The following is a 17,689-nucleotide window of genomic DNA, read 5'->3' on the forward strand; positions in this document are numbered from 1 at the left end:
AACTCCATGTAAAATTCAAAAGTTAAAGGTAACAAACCCACACACATGCTTAAGAAAAAAACAGAAGGAAGGTACTGACCTGAGCTTGGATTTTGAGATGGCTTGACTGAAAGAAAGACAAGAAGAACATCATTTCTGTGAGGAAGGTTTAAGCATACACTCCCCGCGCCACCGGCCCCCATGTCAGCTGAGATATCGGAAAAGCCATGCACAGCAGCCTGGCTCAGCACCCCAGTTCCAGCAGCAGGCTAGCTGGGGTATTTGCAGAGCAGGAGTGAGATGCTGCCAGGCCAGGCGGGCCAGGCTGAGCACCATCCAGAGCCCTGGCAAGAGAAGACTCTTAGCCAGATACCCTGTGCAGCCATGGCACAGGCAGTGATGCCAGGGGTCCTTCTCTCCCCTACCCATGTTCCCCAAAATGAAGTCAGTGGGGCCTCTCCTGCCTGCAGCTCAGCCCCTCATCTCAGTAGCAGTATGTGCTGCTGCTGTAGCAAATGGAGCACTGGACTAGGAGTCTTGGCTCCTCTATTCACTGAGTGAATCTGAGCAAGCAGCACACCTTTTTGAGACTCCGTGTTCTCGTCTGTAAAATGGGAAAGACAAATCCATTTCCTGCCTACTTCACCATGTTGTAGGGAAGGCAGAACAAGGGGAGGAGGCAGATTCACTCTGTAAACTGTTGAGTATCCTGCCCATAACACATCATTTTTATGCGCCTCTGCCAAGGAGATCAAATTCTCTTAAAAACCACACCTGTTTTTTGCAGAGATAAGACCTCAAAGATACCAGATGGAAGCAAACAAAACAAAACTGCTCTGCACATTCCACTCTGCTGGTCCCTCACTGCTGCAGTCCAAATCCTCTAGAAAAAAGCCAATGGGGGTTAATGTGATGGCGCCCTCCACTGTTAGGAGAGGGTGGTGCAGGGCTCCCAAAAAGTGCTGCGAGCAGAGGGTAGGGTCTCCCATCACCCAGCGGCTGTGCATGAGGCTGGGAGAACCCGAGCGAAGGGAAACTGAAATATGGAGCATGTCCTCGCAGCCACTCTGCCATACAAGCTCTTCTCCAATGCACCACCGCCAGCACCAAACCAGGAGAGAATCTGGCCTTTACCCCCACCGCCGACACCCAGAGGGCCCAGCCGTGGCCCCGCCGCTCCTTTTCCACCAGCACCTAGTGGACACAGCGGGACGTGGGTTACCCGGCGGCCCGCAGCAGGCTGCACCCCAGGGGACGGCTGCTCTACAGGAAGGGGCCCGGAGGGGCCTGGGGCGGGGGAGGAACAAGGGGTCCAGGGGCAGTCCACCCGCCCCTTTTGGCCCTGAGGCTACGGGCCCCGCGCTTGGCAGAAATCTGGGGTGTCTCCCTCATATTTGCTTCTCTAAGACGATGCCGGCAGAAGCCAAGAGGGCAGGCAGCCTCCACACTCACCAGAGAGTTCCCCAGCAGCCTTGGTTCTCGCCTTCGCCACTTACGTTCTCCGTGTTCACAGATTCCGTCTCGCTGGTCGGCATGCTGGCTGTGGGGAGAAGAAAGCGCTTCAGATGGCACACAGGAGGTGCTGCACGCCCGGGGGGGTGGGAGGCAAGGCCTGCCACCAGGCAGACCCCCTGGGAACCGGGGAGGAGGGCAACGAAGGGCCCTCAGGGGCTTGACCAGCACCAGGAAGCCCTGAGAAGCGAGGCACCTCCACAGCAGGAGAGTCTCTGCTTCCATAACCTTCCCGGAAAGCCCAGGGTCCCCACGAGGAAGAAATTCTGTCCATCCAGATGTTTCCCAAGAAAAGTGAGACTGAATCCTGTCACTGCGCTTGGTACCAGCTTATTGCACTGAAGCCACCAAGACATCTCAGGACAGCCACGTCGTTGCTTGCCCCAGCGGGTGTACTCTAGAAAATCTGTGAATGGATCATACTTAATGAACACATTCTTAGTTTAAATATATCAAAGGAGAGGAGGAATTGTAGACGGAGGAGTCCATGAAGATCCCAGGCACAAAAACCTTTATAAAAATGTAAGAGCTGTACTTATTTTTAGTTAATTTAACTAATGTCTAAGATGTGTTGAGCTTGTGAAGCCAATATGTAGAGGCTCTTGCCAAAAAAGCCAGGACCAGAGCACTAGGGAATGAGAACTTATGGGTAAAAGGAGGTGTCCTCCAACCCAGTGACCAGAGGGCAGAGCTGACTGTGGTCCCAGGGCCGCTGAGGTCTTTGGGCACTTCTCCCTCCTCCACAGCAGGATGTGAAGCAGAAGTGGAGGAAATGTGGGAATGCACCCACAAGAGTAGGGAGGCCCAGGGACCCACCATCTGGCACTTGAGCATTTTTTTCACATTCACCTGATTCAACCCCATACACATCATGAGCATGTGCTGGAGACCCGGTGGTGAAAGGGTTGCAGGGCACAGAGAGGGGCACAGCACTGCCCCTGCCCTGGAGGGCCAGTGGGAGAGGCAAGCCCCCGATGGATTTCAACTAACTGTGAAATACAGAAATGCAGAGCCCCTCAGGGGTCTGGGCAAGGAGTTCCGGAAATGTGTAGTAAGAAATGACTAATTCTACTCTGGGGTTAGGAGAGGTCATGGGAGACTGAAACATGGGAGAATCACCCAAACACATGCACAGCTTTTCCCTGGTGCATAATTTTGAACTGGAACAACTGTCTTTATAAACCTAATGGGGTCAACAGGAAAGTCTTCCCCTTTGTGGCCTCTGCCCACATGGTTCCTCTTAGCAAGGACGCCTCGGTTTCATCCACCAAAACTGGTGGTGGTGCCTGAGCACCGTGGTGGAGGTTCTGCAGCCAGCCCAGGTGTGGATGCGAAGGGCTGGGCCAGTGAGCTCTGCCGGTGCGGCTGTGCGGCTGCTCTGGAACAGGTGTGGGCGGAATGGTAAGGAGGAAGGCGGACATGACTCGAAGGGCCCAGAGGCCTGAGAAACATCTTTTCCCAGGGCAACAGAGAAGATCCCTTTCCTTTTGTGAGCACCCAGTAAACTGGGCCTGCCTGAGTGAGAGTCTCAACAGCCACATCCAGGAACATTTAGGCAAAGGTTTCCAAGGAAAGGCCAAATGAGCAGAATTACAGACCCACAGCACACAACCAGTATTCACATGGAATAACCTTTTTCTTCCTTAGTTAAGTCAAAAGAAACCAACTACAAACTTTGATTCACTTTTTCACAACTCCATGCAAAAAAAAAAAAAAAGGGACAAAAACAAACAAACCAAAAAACTCAACAATCCAATCATGAAAAAACCTTTAACAGAAAGCTCTAGAGCAGGGGCAGGGAACGTCCACATCTGGTCCTGTCAAGGCAACCGCAGGCGGGACTCGAAATTCAATAGATCTAGGCGTTTTCACAGCTAATTTTTAGTTGATAATTTGTATGGCCCTCAAATTATGTTATAAATATCTAAGTAGCCCTTGACAGAAAAGAGGTTCCCCACCCCTGCTTGGGTGGGGCGGAAACAGACTCTCTAGGATGCTCCTGCAGTCCTCTTCTCCACGACTGTTCCAAGCCTTGGTTTCAGCAGGAACACTAAAAAGTTGTAAAATTCAACAAAGTTCATTGTCATGGGTTCTTCCCATGGGCTCAGCCTTCTTTTCAAGAACAGGACAAAGAGCCTGGCTGGGCGTAGCTCAGGGGTTGAGGGTCGACCCAGGACCCAGGCGATCGGGGTTCAATTCCTGGTCAGGGCACATGCCCGGGTTGCGGGCTCGATTCCCAGTTGGGGGCGTGCAGGAGGCAGCTGATCAATGACTCTCTCATCACTGATGTTTCTATCTCTCTCTCCCCCTCTCCTTTCCTCTCTCTGAAATCAATAAAGATATATTTAAAAAAATAAAAGAACAAGACAGGACAAAGAAAATCAGTGGGAGACCCTTACGAATATGACCGTGAACCATCTCTGTGAAACATTTCTCTTGGTGGTCTAGGAGGACAGAAGTTGAAAGCACTAGGACACAGGTGGAGGCTGGGGGTCATCCTCAGGCCCCCGTTAGGCGCTGACTCCCTCCAGGCTTTAGTGTCCTGGTCGTGCTCACTTCCATCTCTAACAGTTAACTACTTTATGGTTCTAATATTACTCATATCATAGCTTTAGTTATTCTTTTGAAAAGAACTTCTTCTGAACAGGCTGAATCTCGGCGGCTTTTATTCTCCAGGGCCATGTCCCACGATGATATCAATACAGTTGCTGCATCTCATTTCTAAAGCTTCCTTTTTCAAAGAATATGACTGGAGCAGATTAAAGTAGATACTGCTAATGGGGAGGGGAACATCCTTTTGCATTTTTGGCTGTATGCCTGCTATTAGTGAATGAAATGCACTAGTTGCTCTCCAGACTAAGTGGGGGAAAAATAAGAAATAAAGCCAAACTCCGCCAACAGCAACAAAGACAGACTAATCATGCGGCGTAGCTTCAGGGCCGCACTGGAGAGAAGTCCTCCTGCTCTCCAAGCTGACTCTATCCTGCAGGTGGGGTGGGATGGTGGCTGAGAGCAGGCTCTCAGGTCAGCCAGATCTAAGTTTAACTTCATGTTGGTGAACAAAGTTCTCCCAGGCTCCATGTTCCCATCTGCAAATTGGGGAGTACCTACCTCTCAGGGCTGCTGGTAGAACTAGATGAGATGAAACACACAGTGGATCATCCTAGAGTGAGTCACATCACAGCGGGTTATCCCGGATGGGTCTGCAGTGTCAGGCAACCAGGGAGGCTCCTGAATGGTAACTCTATTATCTTGGCAAAGTTCTTATAGAGCTCTCTGGACACAAAGCAACACTCCCTGTGTGGTCCAAATCCAGTGCCCCTCCCTTCCCCCAACCACTTTCATTACTACAGGGAGGCATCTGGGGCGAACAGTCTTCCTCACTCTCAAATCACTATTGGTTTGTATCTCTCCTTCCTACACTGAGCTCTTTCTGTCAACTTAGCCTGTTGTGGGGATAGCAACTTTTCTGTTAAAATTATTTGACACCTACAGGACCACAGGCCCATAACAAATGAATTTTTCCAGAATAATGTCACCAGGGCTGAGGAGGAGGGGACAGTGACTATGCTAGAATTTGGTGACCTCATTTGGTCCTGGAAATGGACCTTGGTCCAGTCTCTAAATCTGAGCCAGAGGAACCAAGGTATGGCAGTCTTTCTATCTGCTCCAGCCTCTCCCTCCTTTTCCAAAAGTATAGAAAATGTCAGGCCCCGGGGGGCATAAGCAAGGAGCCTATACGCACATTAAAACATTTCACCCTTCACTTGCACTAGGCATTCATTTTTTCAAATGTTAATCCATTGATACGAGCTTCACCTCACTTAGCCCCAGTATGATCTCATCTACATTTTCAAAACAGGAGACAGGAGCATCACAGACTGTTAGAACTGGAAGGGGCTTCTGAGGTTACATGAATAAGCTCTGTGATTTCACAGATGAGAGAGCTGACCAGCTGGCCTCGGGGCACACAGCTCAGGCGTGAGGAAGCTCTCCTGCTTCCCCTCAGCATCCTTCCCATGTGCCACCCTGCCCGTGGCTGTGGCACATACTTGAATACACTGGTACACACTTTGGTACTGGTCTATGTTCGTGTATACAGTGGTTTATACTTAAAACTCCACAAATCAAAAACGCTCCAAAAGCCAAGCAAACCCCCCTTACCCACCTGCATTGGCTTGCTGCCTAATGGCCTTTATTAACCCCAAGAAACGGGACATAGAGCCTGATCACTTACCAAAGATCAGCTCAGAATGTGGACAGTACAGAATTCAAGCTGATAAGGTGACCACTGAAACTTTATAAAAATCCAAATAGAGAGAATTATAGAAACCCAAGTAAGTAAACCCACAGGCAAATGACTGGAACACGTGCCCTTCTCCCTGACTGCCCGCCCTCTGTCCCCTTCAGCAGGGGTCCAGTGTTAACTGCTAACAAGTAGCCAGGCCCAATAGGATGTAAGAAAAGAGGCCCCTGGGACCACCACGTCACCTGCCTGCACCAGACCCTCCTGCAGAAGCGAGCTGGGGACTGTCTGCATGTGGAGAAGCCATAAGTCATTTCCCCTCACATGGTGCAGGGAATTTTCTGAGCTTTTTCGAGGAAGTTTTAATTTTTTAAAATATAAATTTAAAAACTATTTTCAGTGAATCTTGGTGAAAGCAGGCATTAGGACAAGCCTGGTGTCTGCAATGGGATGCTGGCTTGCACTGCAGTTTACCTGCTGAAAATCTGGGGAGCTCAGGGCCTCTGCTTTGTGATCTATTCCAGGCACTGAGATCTCTGGGGACAGCTCCAGGAGAGACACTTAGGCTTCCAGTGTGGGTGCACTGTGAAGGGGCTCTAAGTGCTGCTGTGGGGGAGGAGAGGAGGCCAGGCAGCAGCCGGCCCACCCTGGACTGTAGGTGAGAGATGCCAGGGCCTTCCTGGCAGCCTGAGTCACATTATTTCTCTCCTGAGATCTTGTACTGGGCCTAGGTGCCATCATAGGCTCAGAGAAAAAGAAACCAGGGAAATACACTTTCTCTGGCCGGTGTAACAAAGAGCATTTTCACCAAAGCCTAAACGTGCCTCTCTCTCCTCTCACTCTGAAGGACAACATAGCTGTCAACAAAATCTGCATGGCTTGTGAATTCAGAGGGAAATTAACAAACACATACACACACACACACACACACACACACGCGCGCGATGAGTCTGTGTAAGGGTCCAAGTAGGCAGCCCCAGAATTATAGAATTACATTCATCATTACCAGGCACAGCAAAATCTCAGACCAACTCCCTTCAGTGATGGAGGCGACTGAGGCCCAGCCCCTAGAAGAATGTCAGAGAAGCTCGGTCTTTGTCATTGGTGATGTGGGGACAAGTCCCTTTTCCTCCTGGGCTTAGTTACCTAACCTAGAGAATGAACTGTTGGGTAATATCATCTCTGAGACCCACTGACCTCTGACATGCTACAACTGTCTAAAAAGGAAACACCCACAGGCTGTCTGGTTTGGCTCCCAGCACTAAGGGGGTTTTCCCTGGCATTCCCCCAGCTCGGCAAGGAGAGCAGGGAATAAGCAGGACTGGGAAGCCCCTCCCCACCTCTCAGGAGGGTCATCAGAAGTCAGTTCCAGGAAGAACACCCTGGGGACTGGAGAAACACAAAGAAGAGCAGCCCCGAGAGCCCTGAGTCAGCCAAACTGAGCCCACAGATGTCTGGGCCTCCAGGAGCCTCACATCTGTTCACCTCCATACAACAGGCCTTCTTGCACACTTGAGAATCCTTTTCAGCATTTCCCTCCATGCCCCAGAAGCCTAAAAGCTTCTCGCTCCTTTCAAAGGTTAAGGGGAGAGGTCGGACAACTGGCTAGTGGCAGTCAAGGCTGCCTTCCTCGGAGAGGGGGATCTGAAGCCAAGATCTTGTGTTTTTACCTTATTTTCATGACAAGCATGAGCAGTGCCATAACCACCCCTGGAGGAATTTGCCTGTGCTTGCTAGTGGTGACATGCTTAGCATCACAGGGCAACAGATTCTCGTTGCTGTAAAGAAACCAGACTCTTTTGGACAATGTAGGTCAAGGCCAGACCAAGGTTTCTGTGTCAGAAGCCAGAATTATGCCCTGACAATAACTATTTCTATATGACCAGTGGCATGGGAAGCACAGCATCCACACAACAGCCTCTGCCCACTCGTCACCGGCAATGTCAGGGCCTTCCGCAGGGACCCTGAGTATCTGTCAATAGAAGACTTCCCTGCTCGAAAAACAGAAAGTTTCCTGAAAATATCATGCTGCTGCTTCTCCCGACAGACCTCTCAGAAAGCAGACAGAGAAGCCTCAAGAATTCTTAAAAAGGTGTGAGTCCCAAGCCCTGGCTGAGGAGGGTAGGTGCCTGGAAGCCCAAAGAGGGGTCACTTCGCTTCTGGGGTGATCCTAAGCAATCTCTGGCACTCTGTTTTCTTATGTCTGTGACCATATTTCCTGCTTAGCTGAGCCCATTTTCTCGCAGAGGCCGCCAGGCGCTGCAGCAAGCCCAGCCTCTTCTTCGAAAGCACCAACGCTGAACAAGTCAGCCCTGTCTCTGCCCCCAACCACCGGGCCACTGTCAGGCACGTTCTTCCTCCCTTTCCTCTTCCTCTTGGGAACACAGTGTGCTCTTGGAGTAACGAGGGGCTTTTATCTGACAGTCTCTCTGTTCCCTTTCAGGACTTCTGATGAGAGCAGGGCTCTAATACAACCTTTGGTCAGGCCACCTGTGACTCGTTCAAGTCCAATTCCCACGGGTGACAGAGGCCACTTCCAAGAAAGCATGTCAACATGTCCCCTCTGCTCTCCTAGCAGCTAGCTTAGCAGTCTGAATCCTCTCCAATAGAGTCTTTCTGCAGCGTTGCCTGACCAGGGACGATGCTGGTGGCAGCAGGTAGGTGGACTGAGTGAGACCACAGTGGTGACCCGGCAGGCAGGGTGCCAGTTTGGATAACTGCCCTGCATGGGGTGGTCCTGACTCTAACACCAGGGTTTCCACCAGTGAGGGGCTACGTTTACCATTATTTTAGAGCATAGCTGGGAACTTAACTACTTCCCATCTGAGCCCTTTCCTCATCTCTACTGGCAAAGGCAAGTACCCCAAAATCTTGGCGCCCCAGAAGTATATTTTTAACTGCACTCATGAAACAGGCTCTGCTGGCCTAAACACAGCCCTGGGTGAACCTGCCAGAGAGTGCAAGACCAAGAGGCCATCTGAGAAATGTACCCTGGAAAAAAGATCAATCAAGGAACGTCACTGGGCTTTCATCTAAACTGAAACATCTTAGATGGAAAAAAAACATCAATTGGGGAAAAGTGTTTAAAAAGTCTGCTTCCAATCTAAGAATATTCATGCTGAATTAAAGACATTTTCTGAGTTGGTTCAGCTGCTTCTTTAAAAGGTACAGTTCACACAGAAAGGAAACTGCAATGCTGACTTGGCAAAGACACACATTCTAGGGAAAGACAAGAAGAAAACAACACGACCAAGTTTCAAAGAAATCAAGCAATTAACACACAGGCATCTACAGACACAGCACCCGGGACATGCACGGCACACCACGCCTGTGGGTGAGCGGAAAGCGTCGGGGGTCTGAGAGGAGAGTCGGATGGAGACAAGTTCAGCCTCAGCTGTTTACCGTGATCTTTAGCCCTGCGTTGGCGAAAGCAGAACTTCCTTTTCTTCTTATCTTCTTTTAGCAAGTCGGCCAGTGTGACCCCTTCAGGTTGAACAGAAGCGATTTCATTACGATTCAGTAGAGGGCAGCAAGAGCAACGCAAACAGGGCCCGAGAACCAGAGGCACCAAAACATCTACGGACTCTGGATACGCAAAACCTGAAACTGTCCTACGTGGAAACCTACAGTTCAGGATCTGACCGTGGAGAGAAAAGTGTACGTTTTATTGCTAGTAGATAAAATGCTTGTCTTTAAGAATCTGTCCTAAATAAACCACCAACTACAATAAGCAACCAAGTCACTAACAATGAACAGTCAATGTGCTCTAGGCAAAGGTTTCCAGTGTTTGGCCTCCCCTCTAAGAAGGGTAAGAGGGGCTTAGGGAGCAGGCACTTCAGAGGGAGTCAGGAGTCCCGCGTGCTGCCCAGCTGGCTGTTTGAGTCCAGCCAGTATTGCTATTATGGGGCAGGACACGTGGGTGTTAGAAAAGTGGCCTGCTCTGCACTTGGACAGACCAGGTCTAATCCCAGCCTTGCCACTTATTAGCTGGATGGCCATGGACAGGTTACCTGATTTTGTTAAGCTTTAGTTTCATCACTCGTGAAATGTTAATATTAGTTGGGCCTGCACTTCGTAGGGTGGCTTTAAGAGGAAACTCAGTAGGTAATACAAGTGGCATGCTCAGCTTTGGTGAGGCGTGGTCAACCATTACGACTACAAATCCCCTATGGCTACTAGGTTACAAGAGAAAGGACTCTAGGGTCGCCAACTCCTTCCAGCTCTGTGATATGGCGGTCACGCCACACAGGCTAGTCCTTGCTGTAGAGGCCACATGCTCCAAGGAAGGGAACTGCAGAGGCAGTGTGGGGCTGCAGAAGGAATGCAGAGTGGGAGAGGGCCCACGGGGACACCATCAGTGGGACTGTAAACTGCTGTTACTCGGCATAGCACCCATATTTCTAATGAGCATGAACGAGCATGCTCTTTGACCCAGCAAAACCCTTCCTGATAATCTCTCCCACAAGAACGTGAACATGAGGGTGCAGACACCCACGCATGCATTTGTGGGGATTAGTGATGGCTAATGTGCAGACTATGGCAGAACCTGGGGTCAAATCCCAGCTCTGCCACTTTACAGTCATGGGTCCCTGGGAAGCTACCTAACCTCTTTGTACTTCAGTTTCCTCATCTGTCAAGTCCTCGCCTCACAGAGCTCTGTCAGGAATAACGGACGAATGCACCCACAGCCCTTAAACAGTGTCTGACACATGGGAAGCACGTGATAAATGGGAGGTGTTATCCTGTGTGCTTTCATGCAACAAATAACGTGTGTGACAAATACGGCGCTAGGTGCCAGCTACGCAAGGAACAGCAGAAGCTGACCCTGTCTCTGCCCCCATGGTGCATCGTCTCCTGACACAGAAGACATTAGTCAAACCACCACACCAAGGATAAAACTGCAAATCTGATAACTGCCACAAGGTGGAGGTCCATGCGCCGTAGAGAGTCCATTGCGACAGCTCTTACATTGGCCAATTATTGAAAATAGTCAAGGTGTTGTTTTAAAAACATGGGAGGCTGTCTATGGCACATGGTCCAGTGAAAACTCAAGGTGCAGAACCGTCTGTGCTGGGCAGCCTCCTGGTGGGACCAGTGAGCAAGCTACCTGTGCGAAGTCCTGCGTCCTTATGTGCACAGATGAGGTCAGAGAGAGCAGGACCCACACTGCCAAGTCTGGTTCTCTCTCAGAAGAGAGACGAAAGAATGTTATTTCTTACTTTATATACTTTGATATTATATGAATTCTCCTTTACAGTGCATAAATATTACTTTTGTAATTCAAATACATTAAAAACAAGCAAAACAACCCTGACTTGGGACTCTGCAAACCTGGGCTCCTCCGGGCTCCACGGTGGGACGACCACCCTCCAATACGTCTCCCTCCAGCTCTTAAGCCTACCCAGGGCTGGTGACTGCTCCCAGGACCACCCAGGGGAGCCGGTGTCTCCCACCGACCCCAGTGCCAGGCCCTTCCTAGTCGGGCCTCCAAGTCATGGCATTTCCAGCAGCCTCTCAGAGAGGACAGCAGTCCTGGATGCTTGTCCGCCACATGCAGCTCTAACTGCTGCTGTTTGTGTTACAGCTTTCAATCGAATGTTTTCGGCCTGGAGCTTGTGCCATGAGGTAGTTTAATTGTGATGAAAGCAATTTCAGAGATCAAATTTTGAAGACATAACCCTTTTAAATAGGACCAGAAAATGTCCATGCCGTGTGCTTGCAAACAGCTATTCCATCATTCTTTTCTGCCCGCCCGCAAATCAGACACCATGGTAAAAGTCGTCTGGGTGGCAGGTGCAGAGGGAGGTGACAGCCATGGCAACCTTGTGCCCCCAGACCTGAGGGGCAAAGCCCCAGTGGGAGGTGGCAGGAGCAGTGCTCACAGCCTAGGACCCTGATGAAGACACAGGCTTTCCTTGTGCTCAGAGGTGGAGTTCCAGGTATTCCCGCCCTTTCTCAGGGCATCAATATCCCCTCAAATGGGGACTGTTGATCATTCATAGTTCCCACAGGGAAACGGCCCTGCTTTTCTGGCCAGAACTTCACAATGAGCTCCCTTTAAAACCATTTCATTATTTTTAATGCTATCTTTTAAGACTAATCACTGACAATGAGACGAGTTTAAAATAGAATTTTAGGCTTTCAGATTTTAATGGCCCTAGAAAAACTCCATTGTTAACTCGGAAGCAGCTGTGTACATCTAAAAAATCACTTTGAGATTTGGCAGGGTTTCTTAAGAAATTTGAAGCTCAGCAAAAAGTTAAATTATCCTTGAAAATTTCCCAAATGCTCAGGAACTAACTTCCAAGGGAATTTTGTCCATCCAATTAATTGTGTAATACCAGCTTTCTAACAGCAAATTTATGGAACTGACATTTTCAGTAGTCTGTGAATGCACAAAGATGGAGCTACCAGTCACAGGAGCCACCAAACAATCCAGCAGGGACTCACTGCCTCTCCGTTTGTCTTCTTTCAAGGGAAAGCCTAGAACCATGTGCTCTTCAGTGGGACGGCATTTGGAAGTTCCTAGCCCTGGCTTCCCACTGGAACCTCCAGGAAGCTGTAAATAAAGCCACGTCCAAGCCCCACCACAGACCAGCTAATCAGCAAGGGGTTGGGGGTAGCATCTGGAAGCGTTCGAGCTCCCAGGGGGAGGGGGGGTGTTGTCATCTACAGCCAGAGTTGGTACCACAGATGCAGAAAATGACATTTAGCAGATCAGAGAGAAAAGCTAATGTGAGCACATCTCTGAGCACTTGACCTGACATCTGTTCTCTGACAGCAGGCATCAGCCAGCCAGAAATGGGCTTCGAGAGCCAGAGAGTTGTGCCACCATATCTCAAAGGTGACCAGGTCAACAGGTTTGTTTTTCCATCACGACATCGGAACCTTATCGTTTCTAAACAGGAAAGTGTAGGGACATGGTCCTAAAATGGGCCCTCACCCTGAGGTTGGGCAGAGGTCAAGTAGAATCTGCAAAAATAACTGTTTTGGTCCGGTTTTACTGGAGTCTGATGAAAGAGCAGCAGCACATGTCTACAGCCGTGGTGGCTCCTACCAGCTATCGAACCTTTAAGCCTCATGACAACCTAATGGTTGAATATCTTTATCCCCATCTTGCAGACAAGGAAACAGGGCTCAGAGAGGCTGGGTAATGTGCCTAACACTCAAGTCCAAATTCCAAGTCACAAAACTCAACCACAGCCAGCCAGCTCCAGGGAAGGGGCATCAGAATGACCTCCAGCCCAGCGCCTCCTCCCGTGGGCTCCTGACACCTGCTATTAATGGCCTCCTCTTCTCCCCTTTGCTCCTCTCAGCTGAGGCTCCGCCATCAGGAAGGGCTTCTTCTCACACTGTCACTTAATTTTTCAGTGTCTGGGGAATCCCACCCAGGACCTAAAAAGGGCAATCTGTGGAGACAGCATCCTAAGGCAGTGTGGACAAGGTCAGGAGCCCCAAACGGAGTCCCACCCACTTTCCCAGAGATAATGCAGGAGCAGGGCTGGGGTGGATCTGACACACCCAGGGGGCTTGCTGGCACCAGCCATACCCACACTTCTCTGCCTGCTAACAGACGGCAGTGACCAGGCTGGGTGTGCAGGTGGCAAGTCAACCTCTGTTTGCTGGTTTCAACGTGGGCTTTGCTGGAACTCTCCCCTGTGATTTCTGGCTGGGACAAGAGGAAAATGGCTAGTAGCCACGGGAGGTCGTTGCTTTTCCAAAAGGTCTGGGCTGCTGGAAATGTATTCAGAGAGGCCCACCTCCTCGTAAGGAGGAGACCCGGGTTCTCTTAAGTCAATTAATTCCCTGCGTGGTTCCCACAGCCTGGGATTTATGTCTTTATTTCCAACCCTAATCATCAGGGCTCTAGGCTCTGATGACTCGGGAAAAACTGGGAGCCTCGCTCCACAGGAGACCGCAGCACCTGGCAAATGAGCCTGACGAAGGACAAGGGTGCTCCGGGTGCTCCACCCACAGAAGGATGAGCTATTCTGGATCAAACTCTGAGCGGGTTCCGCAGGCAGTCACGCATCCCTGGGCATAGCAGGAGCCACAATGCTCACGTTCTAGAGACACAGTGCAGCTTTCTGGGATTTGGAGCCCCCCTTACAAAGTGGATGCTGAAGATCTACAATTTTTAAAGGGGATTTCTTTCTTTGATTATATTACTAAGTAATGTATGTAAGGACTTTAAACATTTGTAACCATCCTCACCTTGTTCATGCCCTTTCCTCATCCTGAAAAGCTTTCCCCCACCTTCTGCAGCCCAAGGAGGCTCATCCCTCAGAGCTCAGCAGGATTACCACCTCTTCCATGGGCTCTTCCCTGCATTCCCACCAGCCCGCATCTCGGTGCCCTCTGGACTCCCACAGCAGACTGCTGGCCCTTGATTACGGTGCAGCTTGTCCAGTGCCTTACAATGCGGCACTGCTTTTCTGTCTCCTCTCCACGGCAAGGTCTCCAACGGCAGAGGCACTGATTTTTGTCATCAGACAGCAGAACACAGGAAATGCTGGGCTATCACACAAGCGTAGACCCTCAGGACTACCAGAAGGCATTGCCTCAAATCACAAAAATCCCTCCTTCTCCTCAAATCACAGGCCATAAATACGGTGCCAGAGGTGGCGCAATAGAGATTGAAAGGCCATCAGTCCGCAAGAGGGCCTCCCTCAGCTTCCTACAGGACAATCCTAAACAAGCAGAGAAAGGCGCTCTGCTCAGCAGAAGGACCAGTGCTTTCACTGGTTTGTACACAATATGCTAGATGCTGGGCTTAGGAGAAGGGGGCAGGTGGCCAGCGGGCCTCCACGGGGCAGCATCAACACTGAGGTTTGGGAATGAAGAGGAAAAGAGCATGGTAAGCATTCCCCAAGCTGCACGCAAGCAGCTTGTTGCTGGCCACACTGCAGGTGCAAAGGCCATGGGGATTCAGGCTGGCTCAAACACCTGGGAGAGCTGTGCAAAGACATGCAGATGCTCTTCTTATACCCCACACTTAGAGGACACCACCGAGTTTGGAACTCAAACAAACTCAAGCTTATAAACTCTGATCTCAAATCAGAGTTATTGACTCTGACAAACACAGTCAGCTCTAGAAATCCTCCTGCAGTTTCCCAATCCTTAGGTGGTGAACCCCAGGCTCTTCCTTGAGGAGCAGTGGGTGAGACCTGGGAAGAAGCAGGGGCGGAGAGGAGAGTGGCCAGTGGCTCCCCCAATGGCACACAGGACTCAATCAATCATTTGCAACCATGATAGCAGGAAACCCTCACTCCCCATGGAATCACAGCCTCAGAACGTGAGTCTAGAAATCACTGAAGGCCACCTCAGTCAAGAATTCCCTCCAGCATGGGTCTCAGTCCCCATGCTCCCCTGTCTACAGAAGCAACACAGATTCGCCTCACCCTCCCTGCTTTGTGTCTCCCTGACCTGCACACCCTCTGTGCTCCAGCCAAACCAAGGGTCCATTGCTTCCTCCCTGAGCCTTGAGTTTTCCCACCTCGATGTCCTCCTCATGCCACTGCTGTGGCTCAGAATGTTTTTCCCAACACTGAGCTGTGACATGTCTCAGATCTATCCATCCTTCAAGGCTCAGGTCCAATGCCTCCACAGCTCTCTCCTACAGCCCTTCCTCCTCTCAGCCCCCTGCCTGCCTCCCTTCCAACCTGTGTCTCCGTCTCCTTGTGCTGCATCTGCATGTGTGCGGCCTGCCCTTCCCCAGAAGGAGCAAACACAGCCTCTCCATCTCAGGAGTCCTCCTGACACCAGCACCCAGCCTCACTGAATGAAGGAGTGGCTGGGGGACATCTGAGGGGCTCCACTCAAAGGGGGGCCCCCTCAGCCATCTTTTGCAAGGCAGTTCTCAGGTCTCTCAATGGACATGCGCCTCTGAAATATGTTATCGGTCTTTACCATCAACTACTGTAGATTGGAAACAAGTCACAAACATCTTAGTCAAATCCACTGCTAAATGTCAATACCCACTTTTACCTGAGGCACAGATGGCCACAGGAAGAGGAAGAGCATGTCTGTGAGAAGAGTATATGGTAAGACAGACGTCTTGGTTGACATTGACAATTAATTCCAGTGGTTGACTGAGCCCCAGGCCTTCCCACAGCAGGAAGTGCTCTGGGTGCCTCGTGTCAGTGTGGGTGGGGCACCAGATGGGTGGGCTCCCAAGCAGCCACGCTGACTCACGGGCCTCCTAACACTGCCCAAAACTGGTTTCTCCCCAGCCCCAGAGGGGCCAAGCATTTGGCTTCCCATGGCTAGCACAGGTGGGAGCCACTGCAGGTAGCAGAGGGGTAGAGAGGTCACCTGCTCTCCAAGCTCCAACAACACTGCTCACTCGGAAGAGGAGGAACCACAACTTTGTCTCCTGTGAGGCAAGGTGAACGTGGGTCTTACCAAACTTGGTCCCGCTCACAGGGGCTTCCTGAACGCCTGAGGTGGTGCCATACCCAGCCCCGCCCAGAAGGGGCTTACTGAATTCCCAAGGTGATCGGTGAGTCTGGCCGACCCTCCTCCACCATAAAGTGACGTGACTAGATACAGCTCTCAAATCCAAACCTCAGGCAGAAATTCAGAGGCAGGGATATGCACTTGTCCTCTCTGACATGCAGGCAGAAGGGACCGGATGGTCGAGGGGCCCTGGGTCTCACAGGCAGGTCAGAGGGCAGGAGCGCCTGCTGCGGGCCACACCTGCACTGCACACAGACGCCCTGGCCAAGGGCTAGAAGGGCGCCACGTACTGTTTCGCTTGCTTTCCTCTCCTCCCTCCTCCTCATTCTCAGGGTCAATGTCTTCTGCTTGGGTAATCCAATCCAAGTAGCCCTTCAGGTCCTCTTCAAGCTGCTGCTTCTCCCGGAGTTTCTGGAAATCTCCCCGGGCTTTTGCTTTCTCTCTTTCCTTGGAGAATTCTCTGAGGGAAGCAAGAGAACAAGCACATGTCAGGACCCCTCGGGGACCCGCAGCACAAGCCATCTGCCCTGAGGCACAACAGTCTTGTGGCAGGACACACAGCACCGAGTACAGCCACACGAGCACAGCAACGGGGGCCACACACGTGGACAGACAGGACAGTGTCGTCCCAAGCAAGACTGTGGGTGTCAGAGCTGCAGGCCACACACCAACACACATGCACCCTCTCTCAGAAAACGAGCTCCCTGCAGGATTCCAGCGACCCCAAGGAGCCCGGGCCAAAAACACCATGTGCTGTCAGGGCACGCCTGCTGCCATCCCCCCACCCACCAGGGGCCTGAACTCAGAGGTGCCCCACCTCCCCCTGCAGCCTCCTCAGATAGCAGGAATCGCACTTCGAAGAGAAAGGGCCCAGGAGGGCCAAGCTGAGGTCAAAGAGAGCACCGACCGAGTTCAGTGTTTCTGCAATACTTTCAGAAACGTAACATTCCTATGTGTGCTGACCCCTTTATCTAAACCAAGGGCCCTGAGAGGTGGACCGGTCCAGGCTCCACCCCCACCACCTGCAGGTTCTGGGCAGAGCAGTGGACAGGGTCAGGGGAGACCCAGCTCCCAGCCCCAGTCTCCCATCCCAGGCAGGAAATGGAGCCCTGGGGAAACACGCCTTTTTTCTTAACCCTGCTTCTTGATCTTTCCCCCACAAGCCTTCCCTCTAGGAGGTGAAGAGGCGGCAGGATCTGGCGTTTACAGGAACACCTGCCCAGGGAAGGCCTTGGCAGACGTGTCCATGTTCCCAACTGGCCGCTGTTTACTCCGCCTTCATGTCTGCACTCCTACATCGATGCGCACACAGAACCCCACATCGCTCAGCGAGTCTGAGAGTCAGGTGGACGATTACCCAGTTTTCATATACAAGGAACCATCTGCCTTTCCAACCGTGACTTGTTACAGGAGCCAAGTTATGCGAGTTGCAGATTTAGTAAGTATGATGAAAAAGCTGCTAAGAAAGATGAGATTCCAGGCAGTGCAGCTCCT

The 17,689-nt window shown here is 51.1% G+C and overlaps 1 protein-coding gene across 4 annotated transcripts in view; it reads right to left on the reverse strand.

The window, feature by feature from the left end:
- Nucleotides 1-17,689, reverse strand: part of CACNA1D (calcium voltage-gated channel subunit alpha1 D) — a gene marked incomplete at its 5' end in the record, with an annotated part of 288,308 nt that overhangs the window by 85,775 nt on the left and 184,844 nt on the right. For 3 of the 4 annotated variants that reach the window (XM_081159099.1, XM_081159100.1, XM_081159101.1), the window contains 3 exons: nucleotides 80-106; nucleotides 1,432-1,519; nucleotides 16,486-16,655. In XM_081159099.1, coding sequence (XP_081015225.1) covers nucleotides 80-106; nucleotides 1,432-1,519; nucleotides 16,486-16,655 — 285 coding nt within the window. Of the gene's footprint in view, nucleotides 1-79; nucleotides 107-1,113; nucleotides 1,174-1,431; nucleotides 1,520-16,485; nucleotides 16,656-17,689 lie in introns of all 4 variants that reach the window. The other variant, XM_081159098.1, reaches the window with a different exon arrangement.

The sequence above is a fragment of the Miniopterus schreibersii genome, assembly GCF_964146895.1.
Source record: "Miniopterus schreibersii genome assembly, chromosome: 15".
Taxonomy (NCBI): domain Eukaryota; kingdom Metazoa; phylum Chordata; class Mammalia; order Chiroptera; family Miniopteridae; genus Miniopterus; species Miniopterus schreibersii.